This window comes from Triticum urartu, chromosome 1 (assembly GCF_003073215.2).
Source record: "Triticum urartu cultivar G1812 chromosome 1, Tu2.1, whole genome shotgun sequence".
Classification (NCBI taxonomy): domain Eukaryota; kingdom Viridiplantae; phylum Streptophyta; class Magnoliopsida; order Poales; family Poaceae; genus Triticum; species Triticum urartu.
In genome coordinates, this window is record NC_053022.1 from 324146750 (window position 1) to 324171521 (window position 24772).

Below are 24772 nucleotides of genomic sequence, written 5' to 3' on the forward strand. Positions count from 1 at the left end.
TATGGGAAGGGGAACCCGGCAATAACAGCCCGGACCCAACCGCACTGCCCGACACCGAACACTTTGACATAATTGGAGGCTCTGCCAATGAAATAACACCTTCAGCCCACGTAATAATGGTCGTCATCGCCCCGTGGACAGAACCATTCCTCGCCTACCTTACTAGGCAGGAACTCCCCGAGGACCAAAATGAGGCACGCTGCATAGTGCGGCGATCTAAAGCCTATAAAGTCCATGAGGAAGAGCTTTATAAGAAAAGCACTACCGGAGTCCTTTAAAGGTGCATCTCCGAAGAGGAAGGGCGGAACCTCCTGGCTGAAATTCATGCAGGACTTGGCGGTCATCACGCTGCAGCTCGGTCCCTTGTAAGCAAGGCCTTCCGTACAAGCTTTTATTGGCCGATGGCCCGGGCAGACGCCCAGGACTTAGTCCAACGATGCGTCGGTTGCCAGCTTTTTGCAAACCAAAGCCATATGCCACCCACCGCCCTCCAAACTATCCCCATCACTTGGCCCTTCGCGGTCTGGGGGCTTGACATGGTTGGACCCCTTAAAGGCGGAACCCACAAGAAAAAATACTTACTGGTCATGGTGGATAAGTTCACCAAATGGATAGAAGCCAAGCCTGTTAAGACGGCCGAATCCGGGCCGGTGATAGACTTTATATCCGGGGTTGTACACCGTTACGGCGTCCCCCATAGCATCATCACTGATAACGACACGAACTTTATGGTCGACGAGGTAAAACTCTGGTGCAAAAACATGGGCATCAAGCTCGATTATGCTTCCGTCTATCACCCACAAACCAACGGCCAGGTCGAACATGAAAATGGTCTTATCATGAGCGGCATCAAACCCAGATTAGTGTGGTCCCTTAAAGAATCTAATACGCACTGGGTAGAGGAGCTCGACTCCGTACTCTAGGGGCTGCGGACCACGCCGAATCGCACCGCCGAATACACACCATTCTTCATGGTGTACGGCGCAGAGGCAATTTTGCCCTGCGACATAATTCATGACTCACCTCGAGTGCACATGTACGAAGAAAGAGAAGCCGAGCTCGATCGGCAGGACAGTTTGGACGCCTTGGAGGAAGAGCGTGACGTGGCAAAAGCCCGTTCCGCATTCTATCAACAGCAGGCTCGAAGATACCAAAGCAGAGAAGTACGGGCCAAAAATTACAATGTTGGCGAATTAGTTCTACGCCTGCCGGACAAGAAAAAGAACAAACTCAAGCCCAAGTGGGAAGGTCCCTTCATAATTGACCAAGTCCTGACTGGCGGAGCGTACCGCCTGCGAGATGCATCGGATAACCAACTCGAGCCGAACCCATGGAACGCAGCCCGTCTCCGAAGATTCTATGCCTAGCGCCGGACTGTGTTCGTCTCCTTCCTCTGTCCATTTTTTATATACTTTCTGTCTTACATTTTTCTCCTTCTCTCTCTCTCTTATAGCCTTTAAAGGCTCATAAAGTGACGCGCTATCCGCGCTCATTAAACCTGGGGGCTTCTTTAAACAGAAGCTTATTTATACGGGCTTCATGCCTAACACATGTGTCACACTTCCGCATGTACTTTTTATTCACCATTATATGCATCGATATGACTTAAGTTTTGGCCAAGCTGGGTTGCCTGGCTCATGTGCTTGCCCCTACGTTCCCGATTGTTCGGCTAGGTGGTAAAGGGAGCACCTCTGCGATTGTTACTGCCGGGTCAGCCGGATGTGTACCTCAGACTGGGTGAAGCCGAAAGCTAGCGTTCTTAAGGGAATATTCGGTCGGTGAACTAAAGATGGTCTTTTTCACTTATTTATCTATACGCCCCCAGATGTTTTTCCTGCGTCTCTTTTCGCAGAATGGACATGCACTTTAGGGCATGCCTCCTAGGAAAAGGAACCCCTAATGGAACTATTCTCCCTGGAAGATGTTTCTTACTAACCATGTAATATAACATAACTAGTTGGGCATTTATCTGTTCAAGCACTAATGACCCCTACGCCTGGTCTCCATGCATACCCCGGTTCTTATATAACCGCGAGGGTATTCGGACACACTCCGGACCGTCAGGTCCCGAGGTTGAAGCGAAAAAGTCGGCCATGACAAATGATCTACAATCTGGCTAGAAGGCATTACACATGTCAATTAAAATTACATAGTCAATCTGACTGATTGTATTCCTCTTCAATACCATCTAACAGGTTGTCTAGCTTACAGTCCTGTTGGGAATAGTTTGTGGCCAATTCTACTTGGCCGTATACTAAGCTCACAGGGATCTCCTTCCCATCGGGCCCCATGGGTCCGACCTTGGCCATGTGGTTTGGGTCAGCCTTCGTGTACCGCGTCTTCACCATGGCCCAGGACTCCCTGGCGCCTTGACAGCAGGCCGACATCTTCCATAATCGGAAGCGCCGCCGCGCTCCCTTCAGCTTCTCTACAAGCTCTCCAAGGCCTTCGGGCATGGAGACGGATGGCCACAAGGCCTGGGCGACGCCTTGCATCACCTGCTGAACTCGCTCGTGCAGTTGTGAGAGCTCGGGAAGAAGGTCACCCATAGAACCAGGCATTTCCTCTGCAGGACGACCTGTTAGCATACCTACAGACATTACTCTGTTACTCGACTTCCTCGCCGAACTCTTTTTTCAAAGTTCGTTTAAGCACTTACTAAATATGTCGCATCGAAGCCGCTGATTCTCCTTAACGGAGTCCAACAGCTGGGCACGAACATCCTTCAGTTCAACGCCCAGCTTGGTGTTGGCATCTTGGAGATCGTTCTTCTCCCGCCTCACCTTTGTCAGCACACTCTCACCAGCCTTCAGCTGGCGTAGGAGTTGTTGCTTTTCTGGATTTAATCCGGCGCCATCTGCTGTCAAATTTGCACCCACGTCGCACTTCGCAAAATACTTATCTTTCGAAGCGTATATTACCAAAGGGGGTCTCCTTGGGCTCCCCTGCCGCGGCTAGTGCGGCGTCATGTTGGGCTTTGCACTCTTCCAGCTCCTGGGACAGTAGGGTATTCTTTTCTATAAGAACCTGCATAACAAATGATCCTTAAATCAGTTATTCTAACTGTTTCAAGTCTCGGGGGCTACTGGTATATATATAATTACCAAAATTTTCTTACCCGTATGTCTTTTACATATTGCTCTGTGGCTCTGGCTAGACCATTTTGAGCGGCATGGAGGTACGCATCTCCCGAATTGAAGGCATCCAATGCCTCTTGGGAGAAACAAGCGTCGCGAAGAACTGTCCGGCGACACCTGTGGTTCATGACACTCTCCACCTCAGAATTGGTGGTAGACAGCATGTCCGCATCCTCTGTCGGAGGAGCGTCTGGTGCGCGCCTTGTGTTCGCCTCCGCTTCCGGACCAGGCTTTGGAGCCTGGCTGGTGGAGGCGCGATTGGCAACCTCTCCGGATATAGTCCGGCGAGGTCTCTTCGTCCTGAAGAGAGCACGAGCGTTAATATGCCTTTAAGGAATAACACCTGGGAATAAGATGGCGCGCTATACCTTTGCGCCGGCGTCTCAGTCCGGACCGCACTTCTTTTCAGCCCGCGGGGCCTTGCCGCCCCTCGTTGGCTAGTCGCCGCAGGCTCGGCCTCACGTCTCAAGGACCTCCCCTGCAAAACACGGTTGTCATACGACAATCGAAAACACGCGAGGATAGATCCCTTTTCAAAGTGTTGGGACTTCGGTCTCAGTTACCTGTGAGGCTGGGAGTAGCCCTGGGTAATCGGCCGTAATGGCCACCAAGGCATTGTCCTTTCTCAATTGATGAAACACCCCATCAATCAGCTCCACAGATAAGTCCGGATCCTCTTGAGAGGCCGGGTCAAGGGACCGTCCCGGATCCTCGGGTTGTGGAGGAGGGCTGTTTATTTCTTTAACAGCCTGGCGCAGTTCCTGCATTCAAGTCGTTAGACTGAATATTTAACGATGGTAATATAAAACGGATGGGCAAGTAAAAGTGTCCACTTACCCAACTTGGGGGATTGTACATAGAAAATCCACCCTGTGGGTTAACGCGGAGAAATTCCTCCTCTTCTCCCTTGTACAAAGCAGACAAGATCTTTATTAGAGCGGCAGCCAAATCCGGCCCCTTACGGACGTGGCAGGTGGCGTCGTCCTCACCGTTGAAGTCCCACATGGGGTGACCTCTATACTGGAGCGGCTGCACCCCTCGCATGATGCATGCGGCCACGACCCCGATCATGGTCAGTCCGGAATGAGCTAACAATCTTATCCGGCATCAGGTAAAGAACGTCCTTGTCGCTTTCCCTCTGAGGGCTCCGTGGACGCCAGCTTAGGCGCTTCTTTAGGGGAGCACTGTCGAACTCAGGGAGGCCGATCCGGACAGGATCCGGCAGCGGGACGTCCTCTATATAAAACCATTCCGAAGGCCAGTCCTCGGACGCTTTCTTTGGGGTTCCGGATAGATATCCGGTCACGGCGATGCGCCACACTTCGGCTCCGCCCACTTGATATATTGACCCCTTCTGAGAACGGGGCACAAGGCAGAATAGCCTTTTCCACAGCGCGAAATGAGCCTCGCAGCCTGTCCGCATCCTCTGTCGAAGGAGCGTCCGGTGCGCGCCTTCAAGAATAGGCACTCTATGTCTAAGACTCCCCAAAGTAGACACATCCATCTTCCTCCAATGGTGTTTAAACCAAGGCAATGGAGAACAAAGCTCTGATACCAATTGAAAAGATCGAGAAGAGGTGTCTAGAGGGGGGGTGATTAGACACTAAGTGCCAAAAGTTGCAGTTTTTAATATTCTTAAGTTTAAGTGGAGTTTAAGCACAAGTTTAACAAACACAATACATATCAAGCAAGCATGCAATGAGTATATGAGCAGCGGAAAGTAAAGCATGCAACTTGCAAGAATGTAAAAAGAAGGGTTTGGAGTATTCAAACGCAATTGGAGACACGGATGTTTTTGCCGTGGTTCCGATAGGTGGTGATATCGTACATCTACGTTGATGGAGACTTCAACCCACGGAGGGTAACGGTTGCATGAGTCCACGGAGGGCTCCACCCACGAAGGGTCCACGAAGAAGCAACCTTGTCTATTCCATCACGGCTGTCGCCCACGAAGGACTTGCCTCACTAGCGGTAGATCTTCACGAAGTAGGCAATCTCCTTGCCCTTACAAACTCCTTGGTTCAACTCCACAATCTTGTTGGAGGCTCCCAAGTGACACCTAGCCAATCTAGGAGACACCACTCTCCAAGAAGTAACAAATGGTGTGTTGATGATGAACTCCTTGCTCTTGTGCTTCAAATGATAGTATCCCCAACACTCAACTCTCTCTCACAGGATTTGGATTTGGTGGAAAGAAGATTTGAGTGGAAAGCAACTTGGGGAAGGCTAGAGATCAAGATTCATATGGTTGGAATGGAATATCTTGACCTCAACACAAGTGTAGGTGGTTCTCTCTCAGAAAATGTGTATTGGAAGTGTAGGTATGTTCTGATGGCTCTCTCTATGAATGAAGAGTGGGTGGAGGGGTATATATAGCCTCCACACAAAATCTAACCGTTACACACAATTTGCCAAACTTGGTGGGACTGAATGGTTAAACTCGGTCGGACCGATTCAACAAACCTAGTGACCGTTAGGATTTTCGGTGGGACTGAGATGCAACTCGGTAGGACCGATATGGTTAGGGTTAGGTCATAACGTAATCTCGCTGTGACCGATTACACAAACTCGGTGGGACCGATTTTGGTAATAAGCTAACCAGAGAGTTGGTCAGGTAAACTCGGTGGGACCGGTTCGCTCATCTCGGTGAGACCGAAATGTTACAAAAGGGAAACAGAGAGTTTACATTGCAATCTCGGTGGGACCGATCGCTCATCTCGGTAAGACCGAAACGTTACGAAGGGAAACAGAGCGATTACAATCCCATCTCGGTGAGACCGAGATCCCTTTCGGTGAGACCGATTTGCCTAGGGTTTGTGGCAGTGGCTATGACATTTGAAACTCGGTGGCGCCAAATAGAAAGAATCGGTGGGGCCGAGTTTGACTTTTGGTTTAGGTCATATGTGGATGTGGGAAGGTAGTTGAGGGTTTTGGAGCATATCACTAAGCACTTTGAGCAAGCAAGCCATTAAGCAACACCTCATCCCCTCTTGATAGTATTGGCTTTTCCTATAGACTCAATGTGATCTTGGATCACTAAAATAGAAAATGTAGAGTCTTGATCTTGAAGCTTGAGCCAATCCTTTGTCCTTAGCATCTTGAAGGGGTTCCACATCCTCTAGTCCATGCCACTCCATTGTTGAACTTATCTGAAACATACTAGGTAAAAGTGTTAGTCCAACAAGAGATATGTTGACATTAATTACCAAAACCACCCAGGGAGCACTTGTGCTTTCAACTCCCCCTTTTTGGTAATTGATGACAACATACATCAAAGCTTTAGATAAAGATATAGGGAATAGCAAGTAAAGCTTTGGAAAGACATGTAACATGCATAGGCTCCCCCTACATGTATGCAATCATGTGAATATTGAATATAGGAGCATGTGAATGCGTAAACATGACAGAGTAAGCAATGTGTTACATGTATCTTGGCTATATGCATCAGAGCAAATGATGTGAATGTGAGAAATGTACCTTCATGCTCATGAGTCCTTCTTGCAAACAGTATGTACATCAGCAAGAACTTCTCATTCACATGACTGTGATGCATATACTTACCTTGTGGTCTTGAGTTGGCTTAGGATGGGATGAACCTGCGCAAACAAGGTTAAATAACACACATACACCTACTGGCCAGGGCAAGCAAGAGAAACCACAAGAGAACCAAGACTGGGATGACATGTAGAGTGAGTACTAAGTACCACATTGGATATAGACATGTCCCCAAAGGTAAAGATATGCAATAAAATCAGAGATTTCCTTCCCTTAGATGTCTTGCTCCCCCTGAATCTGCATGGGATACTGGGAGAAGATAGGGAACAGAAAATCAGAGCAACAAAAAAGGAAACAACAGAGCTTGAGCTAAAGCACGCAGCCAAACATGTCTTTCCCCTCTTAAAGACATGTGACATCTCTCCTCTTGAACACCAAGCACCTGGTGTATTTGATGATATTACTTTCTCCTAGTTGAGAAACTCTCTCCCCCTGAGTATTCTCTCTTTCTCCCCCTATAGGAAGGATTAAGCTTTGATGTGATCTCTCTCTCCCCCTTTGACATCAATTTCCAAGAAGGGCTCTTCTAGACATGTGATACAAATGGGTTGGTCCTTGAGTCATAGAGCAAAGCAACATGTCTAATATGATGCTGGTAGAGGACACGAATCATTGAGTGGAGCTGGAGCAAATAGAAATCAGGAATACGTGGCAAGTTGGTTTTCCTGTGGTGGAATCGGTGACTCCGAGTTGTGTGCTTCGGTTGCACCGAAAGATTTCGATTGGGCCGAAGAGAACAAACCGGTGTGACCGAGTTCATTAGAGTGAAACCACTTGTCACCTCAGCTCACTGGACAAGTAAGATCTCACAAGGATATGCAAGGAATTTACTGAAAGATTTGCAATGAATTGGATGCAGAAAATGCAGAACAAAAAGGAAAGAAAAGAAACTAAAAGTTCTATATGAAGTTTTTTTTTGAAAGGGAAAACAAATATGCAAGAGGCAAAAGCACGGAGAGACACACGAGAACTTCATCTAGAGATGGTCGGCGACAAAGTCACCTATGTTAGAGTATATTGACTTAGGAGTCAAGTGAGAGCACTTGATCATAGGTCATACTCATCGTTTAAGCTCAAAATGGGGTTACCATTTTTTGTTTAAGCCTTTTGATGTATTCACATCTTGTCGAGTTGCTTTGACTCATGACTTGGAGTAAAGCTTTTCTAAGATGGAATAACATACCTTGGGTGGTGGTGTTGATCTTGCTCATGTAGTTGAACTTGTGTGGGTTGCTCAAGGTTGATGTAGTTCATCAAGGGTTGGGAGCACCACTTGGAGTTTGAGTTCATCTACCTATATGGGTTAGCTTTGCAAGGAATAGCACTTGTGTATCCAAAATGACAATCATGAGACTCAACATAGAATTTGCCAAGGGATATGTTTGAATGGTTTCGTGCTTCCTTGTCTTCAACCACAATTGTGTAGAGACTTGGTGATGTAGAGATTGCTCAAGATGTGAGTGAGTTGCAATCTCATAGATTTAGATTCAACCAAGTACCTACACGGGTTAGATAACATGCAAGGTACAAATATATCCAAGACATATGAATAGCATCATAAGAGAAATATCGAGGATTAGTCATAGGCTCATGCCCCTCATGTATCAAATGGAGTTCCTACTCCAAGTTTGAAGCATCAATGATGTTCAATTCACCTCTCAACCTGCAAAACACTTTCTCATCAAAGTGGTTTAGTGAATATATCCGCCAATTGCTTATCGGTGCGAACATGCTTAAGGTTAATGTCCCCTTTTGCAACATGATCTCGAATGAAATGATGACGAACTTCAATATGCTTAGTTCGAGAATGTTGCACGGGATTGTGAGCAATCTTAATAGCACTTTCATTGTCACATAGCAATGGAACATGTTTCACATATATCCCATAATCTTCAAGAGTTTGGGTCATCCAAAGTAATTCAGCACAACATGAACCCGCGACAATGTATTCCGCTTCGGCAGTGGATAAGGATACCGAGTTTTGTTTCTTGGAAGACCAAGACACAAGAGATCTACCAAGGAATTGACAAGTACCCGAAGTGGATTTCCTATCAACCTTGTCTCCGGCATAGTCCGAATCGGAGTAGCCAACAAGATCAAAAGAGGACCTCTTAGGATACCAAATGCCAAAATTTGGTGTATGGATTAGGTATCTCACTATCCTTTTCACAGCCTTAAGATGACACTCTTTAGGAGCAGCTTGATATCGTGCACACGTGCACACACTTAGCATAATATTGGGACGAGAGGCACATAGATATAACAATGAACCAATCATAGAGCGATAAACCTTTTGATCAACCGGTTCACCATCTTTGGTCAAATCAAGATGTCCACTAGTAGGCATGGGTGTAGTCATACCTTTGCATTCTTGCATATTGAACTTCTTGAATAAGTCCTTGGTGTACTTCGTTTGAGAGACAAAGGTACCTTCCTTAGTTTGCTTGATTTGCAAACCGAGAAAGAATTTGAGTTCACTCATCATAGACATCTCAAACTTCTCTGACATTAGCTTTCCAAGCTTCTCACTAAAATGAGGGTTAGTTGAACCAAATATGATATCATCAACATAAATTTGGCACACAAATAGTTCTCCATTAACCCTTTTAGTAAAAAGAGTAGAATCAATTTTACCAATTTCAAAGCCTTTTTCAATAAGGAACTTGGTCAAGCATTTATACCATGCTCTAGGAGCTTGTTTAAGACCATAAAGGGCTTTGTGAAGTTTGTAAACATGATTAGGTTTCTTAGGATTGACGAAGCCGGGAGGTTTCTTAACATAAACTTCCTCCTCAATTTTGCCATTTAGAAAAGCACTTTTAATGTCCATTTGGTACAAGGTGATATCATGGTGATTAGCATAAGCAAGTAAGATGCGAATGGACTCAAGTCTAGCAACGGGAGCATATGTCTCACCATAGTCCATACCTTCAACTTGTGTGTAGCCTTGGGCGACGAGACATGTTTTGTTGCGAACCACTTGTCCATCTTCATCTTGCTTGTTGCAAAACACCCATTTGGTACCAATGATGTTGTGGTTGTTGTCGGGCTTCTCGACCAATGTCCACACTTGATTTCTCTCAAAGTTGTGTAGCTCTTCATGCATCGCGTTTATCCAGTCCGGATCCTCCAATGCTTCTTCAACCTTCATAGGTTCAATGCTAGAGATGAATGAGTAATGTTCACAAAAGTTAGCTAAACGAGTTTTAGAGCGAGTGATTCTCTCGGTTTGGATATCATTGTATATTTGCTCGACGGGATGATCCTTAGCAATTCTTTCTTGAACTCGTGAAAGCTTTTGCTTGGGTCGGGGTGGAACATCCTCTTCATCTTGTGCTTCTTCTTGGCCTTCTTCATTGTTGACGTCGTCGTTCTCTTGTCGTGGTGGAGAAGGAGGTTGTTGATGTTCATCTTGGTGCGCTTCCTCATTTTCTTCATCTTGGCATGTCCCACTTGTGGATGCTTCCGTATCAACTCTTGGTTCACCTTGTCGTGAGGTAGAAGCTTCCACTTGGACGGACGAGGTACTCTCCTTCACTTCCGTTGGACGAATCTTGCCAATGGACAAGTCTTGAATTGCTTCCGAAGGGTCTTTGTCTCCTACATCAATTGGCAATTGCTCTACTTGCGAGCCGTTAGATTCATCAAACTTCACATCTACCGTCTCTTCAACCTTTCGGGTGAAATTGTTGTAGACACGGTAAGTGTGAGAGTTTGAGCCATAACCAAGTAGGAAACCTTCATGAGATTTAGGAGCAAATTTAGAACGACGATGCTTATCAAGAATGTAGCACTTTGAGCCGAATACTCGAAAGTATCCAACTTGGGGTTTGTTACCGGTGAGTAGCTCGTATGCCGTCTTGTCGAGTAGCTTGTGAAGATACAAGCGATTTGTTGCATGACAAGCTGTCTCAACTGCTTCCACCCAAAAGTGCTTTGGCGTTTTGTACTCATCAAGCATCGTTCTTGCCATCTCGATAAGAGTCCGGTTCTTCCTTTCAATAACTCCATTTTGTTGAGGTGTGTACGTAGCCGAGAACTCGTGTGAAATCCCTTCTTCGTCAAGAAAGGTGTCCACATTTGCGTTCTTGAACTCCGTTCTGTTGTCGTTCCGAACCTTCTTGATCTTCACGTCAAACTGATTTTGGGCCTTCCTAGCGAAGTTTTTGAAGATCTTTTGGACCTGCGATTTGTCAGCAAGAAAGAACACCCACGTAAATCTTGAAAAATCATCAACTATGACTAGACCAAATGATTTACCACCGAGACTCTTGTAGGCATTTGGACCAAAGATATCCATGTGAAGTAGCTCGAGTGGTCTTCTTGTGGTCATGATGTTCTTCGCGCGGTGACTTCCTCCAACTTGTTTCCCTGCTTGACAAGCACTACAAAGTCTATCCTTGTCAAATATGACATCTTTTATTCGAAGGATATGATCACCTTTAATAAGCTTATCAAGATTTCGCATACCAACATGACCTAGTCTTCTATGACACAACTAGCCTTTAGAAGATTTGGTAATTAAGCAAGTTCTAGGTTGAGCCTTTTTTAGTGAAATCAACAATGTAAAGATCTCCTCTACGTATACCGGTAAACACCATTTTATGATTGTCTCTACGAAACACTTGGCAATCTACTTCAGTGAATAAGACATTGAAACCGAAATCCGCAAGTCTAGAAACTGAAAGTAAATTGTATCCAAGGGATTCAACGAGCATGACATTTTGTATGGAGCTATCATGTGAGATGGCCACCTTACCAAGGCCAACCACCTTACCCTTTGAATTATCACCAAAAGTGACATATTTTCGAGGGTCGTCGTTTTCAGCAAGCTCACGGAACATATCTTATCTCCGGTCATATGATCAGTACATCCACTATCAAGGACCCATTCCTTTCCTCCAGCCATGTAGCCGCGAAGATTTGCCATAAGACCAAAATGCCTCATTGCATCATCAAGATCATAGTCACTATCATCTTCATCATAGTATCCATGTTCAACATCATCTTGTGATCGATCAATTCCTAGAGAGCGTAATTCATTAGATAAATGATCATCACAATGGTTACCTTTATGAATTCTAATAGCTTCAGATATGATATCGCTAATGATTCCAACATTTCTTTTAGCACGCATGAGATTGGTAAGCTCAAATAGACAATCACCAAAGCTAAGATCACTAGAGTTCATCTTACTCAAAGCAATAGACTTATGGAGAATTTCGTCTAAATTTTTCAAGGAATAATCTGGAAATCGTTCCTCAAGAAATCTCCATATGGTGTAGGCACACTTGAGATTAGGCAAACATCTAATCAAGTTTCTAGGCAAGCCTCTAATGATGAGCTCAACAGTTCTAAGATTGCGAATTATGTCAATATCTTCATCTAGGGTAGGGTGCAAAGGATCAACATGAGGTACACAAGGGCTAGTAATGTACTTGTTCAAATGATATTCATTGAAAATCTCAAGCATTTCATTTTTCCACTCATGAAAATACTCTCCATCAAGAATAGGCACTCTATGTCTAAGACTCCCCAAAGTAGACACATCCATCTTCCTCCAATGGTGTTTAAACCAAGGCAATGGAGACCAAAGCTCTGATACCAATTGAAAAGATCGAGAAGAGGTGTCTAGAGGGGGGGTGATTAGACACTAAGTGCCAAAAGTTGTAGTTTTTAATATTCTTAAGTTTAAGTGGAGTTTAAGCACAAGTTTAACAAACACAATACATATCAAGCAAGCATGCAATGAGTATATGAGCAGCGGAAAGTAAAGCATGCAACTTGCAAGAATGTAAAAAGAAGGGTTTGGAGTATTCAAACGCAATTGGAGACACGGATGTTTTTGTCGTGGTTCCGATAGGTGGTGATATCGTACATCCACGTTGATGGAGACTTCAACCCACGGAGGGTAACGGTTGCGTGAGTCCATGGAGGGCTCCACCCACGAAGGGTCCACGAAGAAGCAACCTTGTCTATTCCATCACGGCCGTCGCCCACGAAGGACTTGCCTCACTAGCGGTAGATCTTCACGAAGTAGGCAATCTCCTTGCCCTTACAAACTCCTTGGTTCAACTCCACAATCTTGTTGGAGGCTCCCAAGTGACACCTAGCCAATCTAGGAGACACCACTCTCCAAGAAGTAACAAATGGTGTGTTGATGATGAACTCCTTGCTCTTGTGCTTCAAATGATAGTATCCCCAACACTCAACTCTCTCTCACAGGATTTGGATTTGGTGGAAAGAAGATTTGAGTGGAAAGCAACTTGGGGAAGGCTAGAGATCAAGATTCATATGGTTGGAATGGAATATCTTGACCTCAACACAAGTGTAGGTGGTTCTCTCTTAGAAAATGTGTATTGGAAGTGTAGGTATGTTCTGATGGCTCTCTCTATGAATGAAGAGTGGGTGGAAAGGGTATATATATCCTCCACACAAAATCTAATCGTTACACACAATTTGCCAAACTCGGTGGGACCGAATGGTTAAACTCGGTCGGACCGATTCAGCAAACCTAGAGACCGTTAGGATTTTCGGGGGGACTGAGATGCAACTCGGTAGGACCGATATGGTTAGGGTTAGGGCATAACGTAATCTCGGTGTGACCGATTACACAAACTCGGTGGGACCGATTTTCGTAATAAGCTAACCAGAGAGTTGGTCAGGCAAACTCGGTGAGACCGATTACACAAACTCGGTGGGACCGAATTTGGTAATAAGCTAACCAGAGGGTCTTCATTGTAATCTCGGTAGTACCGATTGCTAAAACTCAGTACGAAGGAAAACAGAGAGATTACAATCCCATCTCGGTGAGACCGAGATCCCTATTCGGTGAAACCGATTTGCTAGGGTTTGTGGCAGTGGCTATGACATTTGAAACTCGGTGGCGCCCAGATAGAAAGAATCGGGCGGGCCAAGTTTGACTTTTGGTTTAGGTCATATGTGGATGTGGGAAGGTAGTTGAGGGTTTTGGAGCATATCACTAAGCACTTTGAGCAAGCAAGCCATTAAGCGAACACCTCATCCCCTCTTGATAGTATTGGCTTTTCCTATAGACTCAATGTGATCTTGGATCACTAAAATAGAAAATGTAGAGTCTTGATCTTGAAGCTTGAGCCAATCCTTTGTCCTTAGCATCTTGAAGGGGTTCCACATCCTCTAGTCCATGCCACTCCATTGTTGAACTTATCTGAAACATACTAGGTAAAAGTGTTAGTCCAACAAGAGATATGTTGACATTAATTACCAAAACCACCCAGGGAGCACTTGTGCTTTCAAGAACCCGCCTTGCACTGCCGAAGACAATTTGCGTGCCGGACTTGTCGTCATTGAAGCCTGGTTCGGGGGCTACTAAGGGAGTCCTGGATTAGGGGGTGTCTGGATAGCCGGACTATACCTTCGGCCGGACTCCTGGACTATGAAGATACAAGATTGAAGACTTCGTCCCGTGTCCGGAAGGGACTTTCCTTGGTGTGGAAGGCAAGCTTGGCGGTACGGATATGTAGATCTCCTACCATTGTAACCGACTCTGTGTAACCCTAGCCCTCTCCGGTGTCTATATAAACTGGAGGGTTTTAGTCCGTAGCAACAACAATCATACCATAGGCTAGCTTCTAGGGTTTAGCCTCCTTGATCTCGTGGTAGATCTACTCTTGTACTACCCATATCATCAATATTAATCAAGCAGGAGTAGGGTTTTACCTCCATCAAGAGGGCCCGAACCTGGGTAAAAACATCGTGTCCCTTGTCTCCTGTTGCCATCCGCGTAGACGCACAGTTCGGGACCCCCTACCCGAGATCCGCCGGTTTTGACACCGACACCCAACCTCTCCATAATTAAATGAACACAACCAAACATATGAGGCTTAGAAGTAATCCAGAGATTATATCGCCATCCAAGTGGGGTAAAAACATCCCTAGGACTTGCTCCAACCGCATACACACCGTTATATATGAGCAATTGATGCTCATGTTGCTGCAAAATAGAGCACTAATGAAGGCAACACGTACACTAGTAGATATCCTGCAGACTTTATCTTTTTTTTCGAGGAACCGGCAGAAGGACTGCCTTAATATATTAAGAAGGAGAAAAAAAACACCAAAATGTTGCAGCAGAACACAAATTGGGTTTATGAATACCCACAACAAGGAGTACAAGAATCAATCAGGCTCAGGTTCAGGTTCGTTTTCTACGTTAGAGAGCCAGCTAGCCGAGACTGAAGGAAGTGAAAGGTCTTGCTTGATGAGATGGAGGATAGCAACTTCTTGGAGCGAATGATGCTCGAACACACGTCTATTCCATTCCTTCCAGATGTTCCAAACCATATAAATGGCCACTTTCTTGGCTCTTCGTCCCAGGCACGAGGTCATGTCATCCCACCAATGCTCGATGAAAACCGCAGTCTAAGCATTCGTTGCAAGAGTAGGCAGGCCCAGGTTGTTTCCTACCATGGTCCAGACACTCCTAGCGAAAGGGCAGGGTAGGATCAGGTGAGTGGGCGTTTCATCAGCCTGGTCACAGAGGCAGCAGATATCATCATGAGGAAGTCCCCGGATGGCAAGGTTGTTGGTCGTAAGGATCCGGCCTCGCAGCCAAAGCCACAAGAAGAACTTGCACTTGGCTTCCACGTTCGCAGGCCACAGCTTATCAAACCGAGTTGGGCAGAAAAGATCCAAGGAATTGGCACTGATATGTTGACGATGCAGAATAAGACTTGGAGTTGTTCCATACCTAGGAGATGGAGTCAGCAGCGAGAAGGTCAAGGGTTACCTCTTGAAGTTGGTTCCATAGGACAACAAACTGGCGAAGCTGCGAGATGTCAGATATCCGATGCAAGCCCGACATCCACTTGTTATTAGAGATGGCATCATGGACAGAGATATTCTTGCGGGAGCATAGTCTGAAGATATCTGGAGCAAGGAGCCGTGGCACATGTCCGTCGAGCCATCTGTCATTCCAAAAATTAGCAGTTAGTCCATTCCTGATGGCCACCGTGGTGGAGGCAGAGAATAAGGCAATGTCATCCTTGTCGCAAGGGATCTCAGTGCCGGCCGAGGGACGATCTTTGTCGGTCCAGTCTAGCATGGAAAAACATGACATGTGGCTACTACGGAGGTAAGGTTATCAATACTTGCATGTCTTGTGCATGGATTAGTCCATTGATTATTTTGAGTTGGGTCCCCGCATGCAGCTTTTAACATAGATGGCAGGCTCCACCCATCCAACCTTTCATGTTTTTTATTTTAGCTTTCAAATTTAAATTTATTGTATCTTTTGAATGGAAAGTCTAATTTTTGTTTGCATATTTGTGTTCCTTGCAATGTGGGCTTTTAAATAAGATAGCTCTTGAATATATTTTGACAAGTTAAAAAAAATTCACCAAGTTTCAGTTTTAAATACTAAAACTTCAAATCTAAAACCTTAACCCTAAGCCCTAAACCCTAAATAGTAAACCCTAAACCCTGAAAACAAGTTAAACTTGGTAAAAACATAATATTCTAACTATTAAGTTTTAGTATTTGAAACTTAGTAAAATTTTAAAAGCTGTTGAAAATGTATTCAAGAGTTGTCTTGTTCGAAAGTTCTTGTGGCAACGAACACACATATGCAAATGAAAGTTAATTTGAACTTTTTGTTCAGAAGCTACAATAGATTCAAATTTACAAGCTAAAAATAAAAGGCATGAAAGGTTGGATGGGTGAAGCATGCAATCTCTGCCAAAAGCTGCATGTGGGGATCCACTCGAAAGTAATCAGTGTCTAAACTATCCATGCAAAGGAGATGAGCATGCATGCATAGAAATCTTCAAGCAAACCCCCGCAAAAAAATGGATAGCCGAGGTATGGACAAGACCCCTCGTGCACAGAAGAATTGCCTTTTTGGCCAAGGGCGACACTACCTTGCGAACTATCCTCTTATAGATGAATTCCCGACTGCAACTGCACACAGGCTCACTGCAGGCTAGAGCGCCGGGGATAAAGTTGACGAGCACCACAACTGCAGTTGTGCGTAGTAGAGGAAGTGAATGAGTGAGTATCAGGTGCTCCCATGATACTGGCTCCTGGGTCGATGGATCTCAAATCGGGCGGTATTTGGGAAGTTGTTGGATCTGCTGGACCTATGCACAATTTTCAAACTCATGGCAGAATTTTTTGTGAAATGTTCCAGAGCTTCTAGGAGCCGTTGGATGTATCACCTTAGCCATGAGACGCCAGAGCATCATATATTTTCCCTCCTATCATAGTGAATTTTGCTATAGAGCATACATATTTCTTTTTCAATGATATGTCAAACCAGATTTTAGAATTTTCACTGCATTGCACCAGATCAGAGTGCCAGACTTTATTTCCACAATGTCGATCTGAATATCCGTCGAAACCATGTTACCAAATATATATGACACATGAACATATCATTTTCTTTCTCCCCGTGGAAGAAAGAGGACATTTTAACTAGGGTTTCTTGTGCCTCCCGCCGATGTCGCCGCCGGTCTACCTCGTCTTCTATGGTCTTCGGGCCATGGAGGCGTGATGGATCCCGGCCATTACTGGCGGGAGGGCTCCATTTTTCATGCTCTTTTAGTTTTGTTAGAGTTTGGGTCCTGTTAGAATAAATTCGAGGCATACCGTTGATTATCCGAGGACCAAGCAATCACACGAGGCACGGCACCGAGATTTGTTAACGAGGTTCACCGATATGGCTACATCCCCGGGGCATGACTATGGGCGCTCCTCCCCATGATACCGTCACAATACCGCACCCGGTCGCCCTGGACACCGGCACATGCCGCCGGCTTCCCCTGCGTTCCGGTGCTATTATGTTGGCATAGGTTACATCGTGTGTCTACCCCCGCTATATATGAGAGGCCTAGGATACAAGTGTCCTATTAGGATACGACTCCACATCCTATGTAAACACAATACAAGTCCTAGTCCAACTGTAACCTACCTTGTACACAATATTCGACACAACTCTAACAAACTCCACCTTGGCGAATATTCTTCACCACCTTGAATTCGTCAATGCATCAAACTTCCATGTACATTGGACTTGAGTTTATCCCGTGAGCACCGCTGCTACTCCAAAGACTCCATGTGACTCCACCTGCAACTTGCAGTCCCTTCTTTTCTTAACCACAGTCAACACTCGATCAAAATTAAGTTCCTTGTTACTCTAGTTTGTGCTCCCAACTTCCAGAGTATCAGTCCAACGCCATCACACATTGATCACTGACCTGCATGAAAAATGAACAACTCACATATTGGGTGTCACAATAAGAGTTACGTGAACTCAACATCACCGCTCCTTTCTTGACCGCCTGTCTGAAACTTGAAGGAATTTCACCGTTGCTTGTAGTCACCCCGAGTCAAATTCGCAGTTGTCATACCACATGTATGACCACCAGAGCCCTGGCCCGTCTCCATGCCCCGTGCATACCACACGCCTCGCCGCTATTACCGCGTCGAGCCTCCGCTGTCTCGGTTGAGTCTCAAGGGTCGCGAATCCACACCACTCAACCCCCACTGCAGAGTATCATCGATTATCACCGACCGATGACGAGTTTCGTGCTTCCATCAGACAACTGGGCTCCAGTCCAAACTACGTGTCACTCGCTTTTCCCCAGCTGAATTAGGCTTCGATTCTCCGGATCCTTACACCGTAGCCCCTCAATCCAGCTCCACCTTCAACATGACTCCATGGTAGATGATCAGTCCACCCTCGCGCCCCGTCGACTTCAAACTCCGTGTGTACACCACCTTGAATCAACCCCGCGCCATAGTCTTGTCGAAGTCACACAAGCCATCGGGCCTGCGCCACGTGTTTCCACGTCCAGAAGTCAGTCACCATCAGCTTCACGCTCCTATGTCGTCGTCGCCGATCCCACCACCATATTCTGTACCAACCGACTCGCGTCGATCCGTCAGACTGACAAGTCTGACCTAGCCGAACTTCCCTGACTGCAACCATCTGCAACTCCTCACAATCCTCATCGTTCGCCTGGCTTGACATCCAGCAACGCCTTCAAGCATCACTACAGTGCCAACAAATTTTTCACCCTTGTCTGCCATAACCCAAGGTTCTCAGTTCAGTTGAACTTCTCCATCTCAAACCCGATGTCCGATGGCGTCATGATTCTTCCTATGACTGACGTTGTGAATTTTTTTTGAGCTTTGCACGCGATGCCCAAGTACACGAACAGAACCTCCGCCTACTACTAGCAATTCCAACTAGCTGGTCTTTAAGTGAATTTGGCTCCTGTCTCTGGCTCAACTTCGGATGCTAGCCTTTGTCATGTCACAACCTTTAGCTAAATACCAATGGATGAACAACACGATGGGTAGTTTCCTTCGCTTGAGTTGATCTGCCCTGTGCCTCTCCGTGTCGGTACATGAGGACTCGGGTCCTCTTTTTCTTCCAAAACAAATCTCACTTTCAGCGACGCCTCCACCTTGCGGCTACACAAAGGGCCTAGCCCCACCAAGCACGCACATAGCCAGCCGCACTTGGGCCAGCCTTCCACGCACTAGGCATGCCCACAATCCGTCTCGGCTTCTGCTCCCTGCAACCAGCGCCTGACTTGACCTGCCGTGCCTCGATCCATGCCAGATCGGCCGCCGCCGCCGCTGAGATCCAATCTGCTCGCCCCACTAATTGCTTTCCCGATTTCGCCGAGAACGCACCAGACGACCTCCGCGGAACATCACTTCCGCACATCATCTTTGTCCCGAAACTTGACGACGATCCATCCTACAGATCAACAATCCGCAGCCTCTGAATAACCTAGCTCATGATACCACTTGTTAGAATAAATTCGAGGCATACCGTTGATTATCCGAGGACCAAGCAATCACACGAGGCACGGCATCAAGATTTGTTAACGAGGTTCACCGATATGGCTACATCCCCGGGGCATGACTATGGGCGTTCCTTCCCATGATACCGTCACAATACCGCACCCGGTCGTCCTGGACACTGGCACATGCCGCCGGCTTCCCCTGCGTTCCGGTGTTATTATGTTGGAATAGGTTACATCGTGTGTCTACCCCGCTATATATGAAAGGCCTAGGATACAAGTGTCCTATTAGGACACGACTTCACATCCTATGTAAACACAATACAACTCCTAATCCAATTGTAACCTACCTTGTACACAATATTCGACACAAGTCTAACAGGTCCTACTCAGGGAGGCGAGGAGGCGACAGCTCTCTGAAGATGAAATAAGGTTCTCCTCGCCTAGTCCCCTTTCCGGTGGTGTTTCCAGCATCGTTGGAGGGCATGTGGAGGTTTGTATCCGGCGCAACTCACGGGATTCGGTCGGTGTTTGTTTTTAGTGGATCCACGTGGATCATGTCTTTGTTCGTCTATTTTCGTATGTCTATAGATTGGATCATTTCGATCTACGCTTCTCTTTATCGGCGACGGTTGTTGTTCTGGTGCGTTGGTCCCACGTGGCCTTAGCACGGCGATTTTCAATTGTCTACCGCAACAAGGTTTGCCAGGCTCCGATGAGGGAAGACGTCGGCGCACCTTCGACTCGCTCTAGTGCTTGTAGTCACCGCTAGATGGTTTATGGAGCTGGATTTTACTTTTGGTGTTCTTTGTACTACCTTGACAGTTGATGAATAGATCGGAAGTTTTCCTCGCAAAAAAAAAATATGATGCATGGTGATATTTTTAATTTTTTTTGCATGGATATTTTCTGGTTGAACTCATAATTCTTCTTTTTTAAAGTACGTGGTACATACATAGAGGAACATAGTGCACTTTGCTATCATATTTTTAGCAACCTATGCCCGTTTTCATTCAGTTCGGCATTCGTAACTAGAGTATGAGGAAGTAACGAACAAGATGGAATTCATAGGACACCCGAAAAAAAAAGATGGAATTCATAGACACACGAGCAGAAAGCTACGGGTTTGCACATTTGCATTGTGCGCCTTGTGTCACCCATCGATGCGCCGGCGCCCCGGCGGGTCGGGGAACCTGCGCACCGCGGCCATAGGCGACACATCCACTGCCCTGCGGCTCACGCACCCCGTTAGTAGCCCAACCGGCCGGTCCCGGTTCTGCCTCACGGCCACCGGGGGCCTCCCGCGGCCGCCACTGCGCTCCGGCGCGGCGGACATGTCCACGGCGCTCGCGGTCACCACGCTCCACTGGATGCTCGCCTCGCTTGGCTCGTACGGGCAGTCGCCGATCATGAGGCTCTTGATCTCGAACAGGTCCGAGCTCGACTCGCTCCCGCCATCGTCGTCGTCGTCGTCGCCTCCGCCGCAGCTGACTTTGACCGGAGCCTGAAGAGTGAAGCTTCCTTTCCTAAAGCTCGCGCTCGAGTACTCGACCGCCTTCTCCTCCCTCCCTACTGTTGCCAGTTGTGAAGCGCCGAGATTCAAATTTGGCGGGAGGCCAGCCACCACACCACGGTGGCTGCCGCCGGCTAGCCCGAGGCCAGCCTTCTGCATCCTCAGGTCTCTGTACCACTCGATCCCGCTCGCCGCCAGCTTGCTCGATTCTGTCGTCTCCGTCGCCGGGCCGCCGTTGACGCGCACGGCCCGCTTCCCGGAGCACGGACGCAGGAGCGCCCCGACCTGCAGGCAGCACTTCTTGCTGCTGTATCCCGGGTGGCTGCGCGCGTCCCGGAGGAGCACGGTCTGGCTGTTGGCAGTGGCCGCCGAGCCAGCGCTCGCCGCCGACGCGCACGTCGACGTCGGCTTGCTCGCCGGCACAGCTGGCCTCGACACCGTGGCCACAGTCTCCACAGCCGTGGCGGAGCCCTCCTTGCTGTCGCCGTCCATTGCACCCTTGAAGTAACGCTCAGCCGAGAACACGTCGAGCTCGCCGTCAGCGTAAGTGCGCCGCCGGCTCGGCGTGCTCTTCGGCGGCACTGGCGCCCTAGCCGGGCCGGTGGCCATGCCCTCCCTGATGAGATCCGGGTAGGCCGGTAAGGTGCTGTTCCGGCGCCGCCCGAACAGCTCCTGCTCATAACTGACCTTCAAATCACCATTTCTTGTGTGCTCCATGGTGCAATCAAATGCACAACTAGACAACTGGTGCTGCTACTGCTGCTAGTATTATCAAGTTTTCATGTATCTCAAACACACAGAAACGGTGTGAAATAGCCACACTTATATAGGCAACACAACATGATTGGAACACGATCCTGGTAAAAAGTAAATGAGAATGATTCGGTTAATCCATCAAAAAAGAAGCTTGTTGCTAATCTGTCCCTGTGAAGCAACAGTGGGGACAACAGGGAGGAGATAATGAGGCTGTGAACTGGTTGAGAAGCAGAATGATTGGACCGTATGTTTTCGCAACATTTCTTGGGGATGCATGCAATTTTGTGATGAAGGTGGTGGTTGGTGCTTCCACGTCCGCAAGTCACAGGATCTCCAGGAATTCTGATGGATCTCTTGCTAACGTTAACACTCCCGTTGAAACTGTTTTGCAGTGCAAAAGCAGACACTGACATGCCTGAAGGAACAGGGAACACAGGCAGTTTCTTGATCATTACATTACATGTAAGACACACCGGAAATTTGGGGGAACAATGACGCCTGTCTGCATGTAAGACATGAAATTGAGATGATAAGGTTGTTGTGTGGAACTGTGGACACATACAGGATTTTCTTTTCTTCTCTTTTTCTTTGTGTGTTGACTGACAGGTAAGGAGGCAAGGAAACACAAAGTACTATCTGGAATGGACTGTTGTGCACCAGTTCAGTACTTCATTTTTAAGCTTTTTCACGGAACTAGTTGAATGCCCTTCGCGTAAAAGTTCTTTTTATCGCTACTAGTAGTAAGTACTGTAAAGAAAGGACATCCGTGTCGCCCCCCGCAGGCGACCCAGGCGAAACCCTAGCCGCCGGGCCGCCACCCCTCCCCTTCCCTCCTCCCCCCCTCGCCGCCCCCGGCAGGCGCCGCCAGGCAAAGCCCACGCGGTGTCGGCGGCAACGGGGCACTTCTTCCCTCTCGCGAGGCCTTGGTTGCGCGGGGCGGCCTGGCTAAGGAGAGGCGTGGGGGCTGCAACGTGAGCTGGCGCCGACCGGCGCGACGGGTTTGGCGCTGCGGTTGCGCGCGCTGGTGCTTGCCGATGGACGAGGGCAGGCAAAGGACGATTGGCGCGGCGGCGAGATGTTGGCGGCTCGTCTGAGACGGCATGTCTGCGTGGCGCCCAGGCGCTGCTCCCGACGTGGCTCGGCAGCGCGCGAGGCGCGGGATGAGCACCGTCGACGCCGCCAACGCGGATCTGCTGGGTGGCCGACGACGGTGCGTGAGGAGGTTGGGCGACACGGCGGTGAGGGGCTCCAAGCCCGATCTGAGTTTGGGCGGTCCCGCGCCCAGATCTCGATGGCCGGTGGTGCCTGGATAGGGGAGGCGTGTGCGGTGGTGCCGGTGGATGCTGGTGGGTTCCCCCTTGCAAGTGTGTGCACGTCCAGCTCCTGGAGCAGGGGCGCCGTCCATCCTGTTGGTGCTAGAGGAAGCCCGGGCAGACCAGATCCAGCTCGAAGGTCCGGTCCTTGCGCGCGGCGGTGCGAGCACGTTAGTTTTGTCTTGGTTTTTGCTCTGTTTCGGCGCGCGGCGGTGCGGGCCGGTCAACTATGGTTCTACTTCGGTCTCTCCTGTGCGCTGCGGTGCAAATTCTCGCCCAGATCTGCGCACGGAGCCGGAGGATGGTCGGAGTCGATTTGGTTCGCCCAGGTCCTGCGAGCGGCGGGGCGGACCGGTCAGGTTGACGTGTGCTCGCCTAGGTTCTGCGTGCGGCGGTGACTATCCCGTGTCTGATAGTGTGTGCTTGGCCTTGTTCTGCCTGGTGGTGCCGGGTTGGTCTCGGATCCTAGATGGTTGGTGGAAGGCATGGCTCCGGATGAAAATCTTGCATCGACCTCGTCGGTGCAGACGGTAACGGCATCTATGGATGTCGTATTCTTTCTTGGAGGTGCCGCCGTGGAGCTCATTGCTCTTCCTGCCTCATGGCTGAGGTCTCCGGGTGAAAACCTAAGATCTGGTGAAGCCAGATCGGATGACGGTGGTGTTCTCGATACCACTTCCTTCTTGGAGGCATCATCTTGGAGGCCTCGACGATGGATTCCGATGATGTGCACGGTTGCTGGTGGATATTGGGTTTGTGTTGGTGCCGGCGGGTTTCTGTTTTCTTTCTTTTCTTTCTGCACTAGCCCTTTTGCGGTGCTTTCCTCTTTTGGAGGTGTTCTTGTTACTTCTCTTCTAATCAATGAATTTGGCAGTCCTCCTGCCAACGTTCTAAAAAAAGTTCTTTCTTTGCATAACAATATGCATTTAAATCTAATGCTTAGAGAACTTGATTTTCTAGGAATAAAATAATTATAGTCGATATTTTACATCGGTTTGCTATTTTGCAACAAAAGTTTTAAATAATGGGGTATGTCATTTAGCGGCCGCTTGCTGGAAGCTACGAAAAGTTTTCTCGAATACGGATGCTATGAAAAGTTATCGTGAAGCTAAGACTCATTTATCGTTTTCGGTTGAATCATGAAAACAATAAACATATAATTAGGCATTTATATCATATATGCATATACTTGACAATTAATATGCATGCATATATCACATATACTCCCTCCGTTCCCAAATATTTGTCTTTTTTAGAGATTTCAACACATGACTACATACGAAGCAAAATGAGTGAATCTACACTCTAAAATATATCTACATACATTCGTATGTTGTAGTCCATTTGAAATGTTCAGAAAGACAAATATTTAGGAACGGAGGGAGTACTTGACAAGCAATATGCATGCATATATCACATATACTTGACATGGGGCCATAGCAATGCAAAGCTTGGATCCAGCCATGACAAAGGCATATCAGCAAAGCATCCAACCATCGCAAAGCAAATCTTGGCATAGCTTTAGCGTGTCACTAAACTGACACACAAATTTAGCACTAAACACGCCATAGCCTGCTATTAGCCACAAAATCCATTTAGTGCAAAACACACATAGTTTTAGCATGATGTCATTCCAAATGCTATAGCGGTGCTATAGCTCACTATTTGAAATTTTGATCACAACTGGATTTCATTCAGTTTGCT

At 47.4% G+C, this 24772-nt stretch overlaps 1 protein-coding gene across 1 annotated transcript; it reads right to left on the reverse strand.

Moving 5' to 3' along the window:
• Window positions 1-20472: 20472 nt before the first annotated feature.
• On the reverse strand, window positions 20473-22233 carry LOC125510021 (protein PHYTOCHROME KINASE SUBSTRATE 1-like). Its single transcript, XM_048675114.1, has one exon. It carries the CDS (start codon window positions 21714-21716, stop codon window positions 20640-20642), a length of 1077 nt encoding a protein of 358 aa, XP_048531071.1. The 5' UTR covers window positions 21717-22233; the 3' UTR covers window positions 20473-20639.
• Between the last annotated feature and the right edge of the window lie 2539 nt (window positions 22234-24772).